The sequence below is a fragment of the Cryptomeria japonica genome, chromosome 4, assembly GCF_030272615.1.
Source record: "Cryptomeria japonica chromosome 4, Sugi_1.0, whole genome shotgun sequence".
Taxonomy (NCBI): Eukaryota; Viridiplantae; Streptophyta; class Pinopsida; order Cupressales; family Cupressaceae; genus Cryptomeria; species Cryptomeria japonica.
Window position 1 is genome coordinate 172369838 of NC_081408.1, and position 6844 is coordinate 172376681.

At 37.4% G+C, this 6844-nt stretch overlaps 1 protein-coding gene across 1 annotated transcript; it reads right to left on the reverse strand.

Annotated features, from left to right (window-relative positions):
* Positions 1–5447: 5447 nt before the first annotated feature.
* Positions 5448–6644, reverse strand: LOC131048995 (NAD(P)H-quinone oxidoreductase subunit S, chloroplastic). Its single transcript, XM_057982990.2, has one exon. The coding sequence runs from the start codon at positions 6366–6368 to the stop codon at positions 5637–5639; it is 732 nt and encodes a 243-aa protein (XP_057838973.2). The 5' UTR covers positions 6369–6644; the 3' UTR covers positions 5448–5636.
* Positions 6645–6844: the final 200 nt, after the last annotated feature.

A 6844-nucleotide genomic window follows, 5' to 3' on the forward strand; every position in this document is an offset into this window, starting at 1 on the left:
TCCAAGATACCACAGTTTTGAATAAGTTGCTTTCATTTACAAACTAAAATCAACAGCTATGCAAACATTAAATGAATGCGACTAGCTGGTTTTAAATGCATCGTATTAAATGAAAGTCATCTAACAGCCTGTGATGAGATATTGCAAGCGATTTATATTGATCATTTCATTTGATCAATATTGCCTTTGCTAAAAAGCAGTAATTCAAATATCAGTAAGTGTGACAGAGAATTCATTCATTCTTGGCCACAATTTGGATCAAGACCAGGCACAATTAGACAGCGAATTGCCTCCAAGGAAGCGAGTTTGTTATAGAGGCTGCGCTATTATAACTGTGGACACCATCCTATCCCTTGACAGCGACTTGAGTTGAAAAGCGATCATATCAGACATATTAAACTGTATGCATCAAAGTCTAGCGATTTTCATTTGTGATCAAGCACTTTCAAAATCGGTGCATTGCCTTCCAGCGATCCTCCTTTCATCAGTGATGTGCATCAGTAGCGAATTTGACAACCAGCGATCCCCACTCAAACACTTTGAAGCAAATACACTCTCTTGACATCAACTTTCAATTAAAGAGTAAACGCGATTAATGAGGGTGGCGAATTTGATCAAGACACCAAGCGAATTACCTCTTCTTTGGCATCGATTTAGAAGGACAGAGCAGTGATTTGGATCATCAAGTGCAGCGAATTTGTGCAAGGCCTTGAATTCAGTCATCATTAAGTCAGCGGATTGCCTTTATTAATCATCGAATTTGTTATACGAGGCCGTGACATTGTTGTATTAGGGACCAGAGAATTCTATTCTTGATCAAATGCAACAAAGCAAAAGCAATCTTTGCCAGTGATTTTCAGGCCCAAGGTGATCGGTGGAGGAAGTGAATTTAATCATTACCTGCAGTAAACAAAGCCTCTTCACAGCGACTTCAATTTGGCAGAGAGGGTGATTATACCAGGCAACGCCCACGATGAAATGAAGCCTCTCCTAGGACTAGCGATTGGAGTTCTGATCTGATATTTTGACAAACCTACAGTGAATTCATCTCCAACAGCCGGAACTTCGATTTTGATCAGATATAGTCACGATTGCCATTATTGATCACAATGAACTATCTCATCAGCATGGCGATTTGGTGATAGAAGGCAGCGAATGCATTTATCAACAGTGAATTTGCAAGCGAGATTAATAGTTGATATTAGCGAACCCTTGATAGAGGACGCTTTTGTTCAAAAAACTGATTATCAGCTCATTTTGGGTTGGCTGCAGGTGCAAGATGGCTGGAGCAAGGTGAACTCTTATCTAGAAGGACATCACACTTCAAGTCTCTATAAGACGGCTGATAGGATTATCATCAAAAGCAATCAGTGTAAAGAGCAACTCTCAACATCAAGTGTTCAAGGTGGAAATTTTCACAATCTTGAATTTCCTCCAGAAATCCAAGAATCATTGTCAATATAGCCAAATGAAAGCTCCAGAATGCAAGTGATCAAGACAAGAGAGAGTTTCAGAAGAGTTAATCAAAGTTAGAAGATCAACTTGAGCAAAGTCATCATCACATCAAGAGCTTGGAAATGTTGAGTATCAAGAGATGTGCCTTATTCATTCACACACATGTGATGAGTTACAAAGATCGAGCAAGCTAAGGTGGCACCTAGTCATCATTTAACCAATCACATCATTTCAAGATAAGGCATCCAGATTCAATGAACCTGACTCATCCATCGAAGGAGATAACTACCACATGGGCGCAAATATCGATGTACCTACCCTCATCCTCTATTGGTTGAATTTTCAAAGGAGGACATGTGTCCCATCAATTGTGATTATATCATTGGTCAAGCATTAAATGTTTTGCAATGGGTGTAACAAACCCTAATTAGGGTTTCTATCTTTCGATCTTGGCCATTGATTGTGAATCGATCTAAGCCACTAAATTGTAATGAGAGCACTATAAAAGGCTCCACTTCTTTATTTGTAAGGTGAATAGCGAATAGGGAACAAAGAATAGTCAATAGTCAATAGACAGTGAGTAGAAAGCGGATAGCAAATAGAGTAGAGTAGGAAGAGAAGGAAAAGATTGTTGCCAAGACATTGTTGTGAGAAGTTAGAAGCATATAAACTTCATTGAAGATATGGTGAATTCTATATGTTGATTCAACAATTTGCATGAGCTCTACTTCTCATTTAATTATCATGTTGTTTAGATGAATGGAAGACTTTGTGTATGATCAATGGTTTAATTTGTACATCCATACTACTAACACTTTGCTGATTGTAAAGTGCCTTGTGTAGTCAACTGGAATCATTTAGTTGAAGCTTAACTTCAATTATCGCTTCTTTAGTGATATGCATCAATTTGATGGTGTCTATGCTTGTGGTGATGATTTGAAAATCATAAAGCTATCCTTAGGAGATTGCACTAGCCTTGTGGCGATGTTCGCTGCATGTCGAAGCAAGACTTAGTTGAATTTCATCAAAGATTATCCTTTGCTCTTACATTCCTAGAGTTAGAATAGCTTCCTAAACCTTATCCTTTTTTCCCTTTTTTTAATCAAATGAATCCTACATTCCAACAACATTCAAGGCATTCAAGCAGATCAAGAGCACTCAACCATTCAACGTAAGTCCACCTCGTGAAACCAGCAATATCACATCATACACAACTGAGTCTATCCAAGAGCACGTCAAGACCTGACATTCGAGAACCTTGGAGTCATCTCACTTGATCACGCAGCTTAGCATTTGGGAGTCTTTGTTCAAGAGAGGATTGAATACTTAGTATTTTATTATGTGTTGCATAGTGCATAAAAACACCATCAACAAAGGGCAGCCCACCTTCCATGCTCTTGGCAAGTCAAGGATGACCAGCCTTAATAAGGCATTTGCAAGCATTTCCAAGGAATTCACAATGTGATTGGTTGTGAGGAATATGCTACGATGTATTGATCCATGATGCTATGATGTATTGATTGGAATATTATCGTAATTTCTTGATCTTTGATATTTCTAATATCAGTTTTTAGTAATTAATACCGTTTGCAGTCAAAGAAATCAGGAATATTCCCAATAGGGACATTACAAGACCAAGGACCCATTGACAGATATATGTATTTTCATTAAGGCATGTTATGTATAAACCTTTCACAAAGATCAAACTGAGGTATTGAATTAGCTCAAATCATTCACTGCAATTGAATAAAGAAAAACGTAGCTTGTGCCAGGAGATGAAATTACTTTCCAATAGGGGAACAAAGAAATCAATCAACCTCCCATTTTCAGAGATGTGATTCTATTTTCAATAGGAAAATAATTCCATGCCTTCATCTTATGCTCCTACACCAGTTACTCCAAGTCATTGAATTTCAAAACAGAAAACAGCTGCCTACTAGATAACTTTTGGCCCTGATCATAAATTATAAGATAATAATTCCCTATCACAGTTTTTCTCTTGACATCGACTGGAATCATAAAAACAAAAAAAAGGTAATTCCCTGGATAAACTGACACGGTGCATTGCATACCAAAGTACAAATACATGAACAAATTAATTCAACCCCAAAGACAAGGCCGATCCTACTATTGAGAAATTAATACAGCTGGAACTAACAAGTCAAAGGAGTACCTTGACTGGTGTAACAGAAATACAAAGAGCAGAAATGGATTAAAAATTAGTAAATTGCAACTAAAGGCAGACATGATTTGGTATGGAAGGAGAAACGTGAGCGTATAAAGGCATTTGGGGAGAATGCATTGGAAGTGTTCAGATGTGCGGTGTTTAATAGGAACATGGTGCCTTTCCAAAGACTGACTGAATCAGATGACTGGTGGCTCCCTGAGAACTTCACCCGCAATGCTATCAATATAGGTGAATTTGCAGCTGTGATATACCAAGCTATTGGTGGACAAATGTAACAGGACTGTGGGTTATGGGGTTGTGTTAGTTTGTGATATTACTGGTTATTTGGTAGTCAGACTTGGGTATCTATAGCTACGTCTATGGTAGTGTATGGCAGGCAAGGCTAGTCTTGTCTGATGTATGAAACAGTATGTAATTTTCTTAATTCTGCAATATAGGGAGCTATCCCCATTAACAATAGCACTTACCTTAAAAAATGAAAGAAGCAACAAACAAAAAAAGAAAAAAAAGAAACTGAAAAAAAAAAAGGCACATGATTTCATTAAAATATCAACTCTATCCTATTAATATAACTATTAGCAATTAGAACCTCTTAAGTTCACTCTAAGTTAATGGGAAGAAAGATCAATTGAATTCTGCAGACCCACATAAATCAGTTCCTTTTCCTCCTAAGACTAAACAAGCACAAAGGAGAACCAGCAGGAAAAACCCAATAATTTGGCTTTGGATTTGTCTCGTTAGAGACTATATGTGGTAAACATTGGAATTCACTAATGCTGTTGTATCCGTTCTCAGGTTTTCGGAGTAAGTGTGCACCGATAATTGACAGCAACTTTTCTTGTATATAGTCTCTGCTTCTCTCCTCTCATTGACTGACCAAAATCTTTTTGCTTTAATCATAGTCCAATTTCAATACTTGAGAACAGGACATTTTGTTGGAATATCTTCAAGTATTAAAAACAGAAGAACATACAAATCTCTTACCATGTTTCAAGGATTCAGCAATCATAACCAAGTACATGAAATCTTAAATCAAGACTAAGAAAAAGCTTTGGGAATTTATCTTCTAATCCAATACTCATGAAAGCAATCTTCTGAAAATGAACGCACAATTTAAAAATTCCTACAAACTATTATGGCACGGGGCACATTAAAGATATCCATTTTATTTTGATCACTGGATGCAGGTGGTCTGGCAAGTTCAGCTTTACCACTGAGTTTAACTCTAGAGTCAAAACCAAGGAATAGAAAATTTGAACAATATATATGATAAATTGGAAACAATCCCTTTGGGGACTTTTACCATGGAATTGAAACCAGTCTTCTCCACTCAAACAACCCCCTGAATCCATTCCTTCAAAAACAACCCCGTTGTGGGCTTCTAGCAGAGAGCGCTGACATACCAAACTAATGTCCTTGACAGTGACATAAAAATGTAAAAACGTCTTTGCCTTTAACAAAGGGTCAAACAATTCCCTCGCCCTACAACAATCCCCTCAATGCCTTCATCCCAAGACAATCGCCTCATGGAGATCTCAGAGGCGGTCTGACAGAACAATTCGGTAGCCCAGTGATCTGAAAAAGTAAAAATGTTTTTATCTTTAAGAGATTCAGCACTTACAGAATCAATAATAGCGAGTAAAAGATTCTTGGGTTAAAACTTAAAACCTATTAGATTATTTGAACATCAACGTTTCAGACCACTGAAGTGGTCTATCACCAGGATATATCTTGATTCTTTATTTTTATTAAACAGAAGATAAAGTGCTCCGTAATATATTCCCTTGTCATATAACTATACAAAAAAATCAAATAAATCTTCAATTGCTTACTGAAAATGATACAAATGAATTCAGTGCTGCTTACAAACGGATCGAATTTTTTCTACAAATCCTCATTAGCTCACTGAAAAAGATACAAATGAATTACATGTTTACCTAACAATGCTGCTAAAAATATTCTTCCAATCAAACAGACCAAAAAATTTTAAAATTCATGGGATATTAATATTTTCCAGAATCGCAGACTTCGGATTTGACATGGGTGGACCCTTGGACCTTCTTTCCAAATCCTCAAGCTTGAAAGTCACAAGTTTATCCCAATTCCCACCCTCAAAAAGCACTCCAGCCTTTCCATCAGTAACCCTCTGCACAATTCCACTGTACATGTGATAAGGGTTCTTGGGATTCTTTACAATTACAATCATACCTGGCATTAAAAGTGGTAAGGGTGGCGCCTTAGACTTTGACAAATTCATAGTTTCCGATTCAGAGGAACCAAATTGTTTAGCTGGAGGTGGGTTATCCTTAAGAAATTTTTGTAAGCCCTTTTCACCACCAGGGAACCCACCTGTCAAACCTTGTAGTTCCTTCTCGAAGGCACTATCATCAACAGTAGAAGTAGCAGAAACCATACCTGCAGGGCCTTTCTGCTCATTTTGATCTTCACTTGAAAACTTTGAAGGCTGCTCAATTGAATTAGACGGTATTTGTTTCTGGAACTCTGTTATAACTCGTTCTTCACCTCCTGCAAGTCCTCTTCCTCCTAATAGCTCCCACAGGTTGAATTTTTTTTCTGCTCTAGTCATCAATCTGGAAGGCCTAACTTTAGGAAGCCATGTGGTGGAATCCGTTAAATGGCCTGCAAAATTGTGTTTTTCATCAAGTGTAAATGTTGATGTGTAAGAAGCAGATGTTGGAAACTTGAACGGTATGAGGGACGCCATGATCTGGGTCTGAGATTATTAAAAAAATTGAACAAATAGCTGCTCTGTATGTGGCTATGGAGCACTCACATCGTCCACATGTTGTCAACCTCACCTTTACTTTCGTTTCGGCGACAATTTTCCCTTCATTGGAGGAGACTCGTTTTGTGGTGAATAATTACTTTCATGTCAATTCGTGAGAGGCGTAGAGAACTTTTTAAGTTTCTCTGTTATGTAACAAACGGAATCGACTTCTGGCCGATGCCACCAAGTAGTCCCTCCGTTCTGTAAATACAAGTTCTTCCTGATCAAGTATTAGAGTCATTTTTTTTAAACAGGTGGGAATGTGAAAATTGGAAAAACTAATGTCATTATTTTCACTCTTAGATAAAAAAAATAATAATCGAGTTTGAAGAAAGCTCTTTGCAAGTAGTAAATGGATATAAAAATCTGAGCTTTGATTTTTATAGCAATTTCACTTGGGAAGTTTGTAGAGC

Excerpts from the sequence above, each read along its gene's own strand:
- LOC131048995 (XM_057982990.2), bottom strand. The coding sequence starts at position 6,368 with ATGGCGTCCCTCATACCGTTCAAGTTTCCAACATCTGCTTCTTACACA.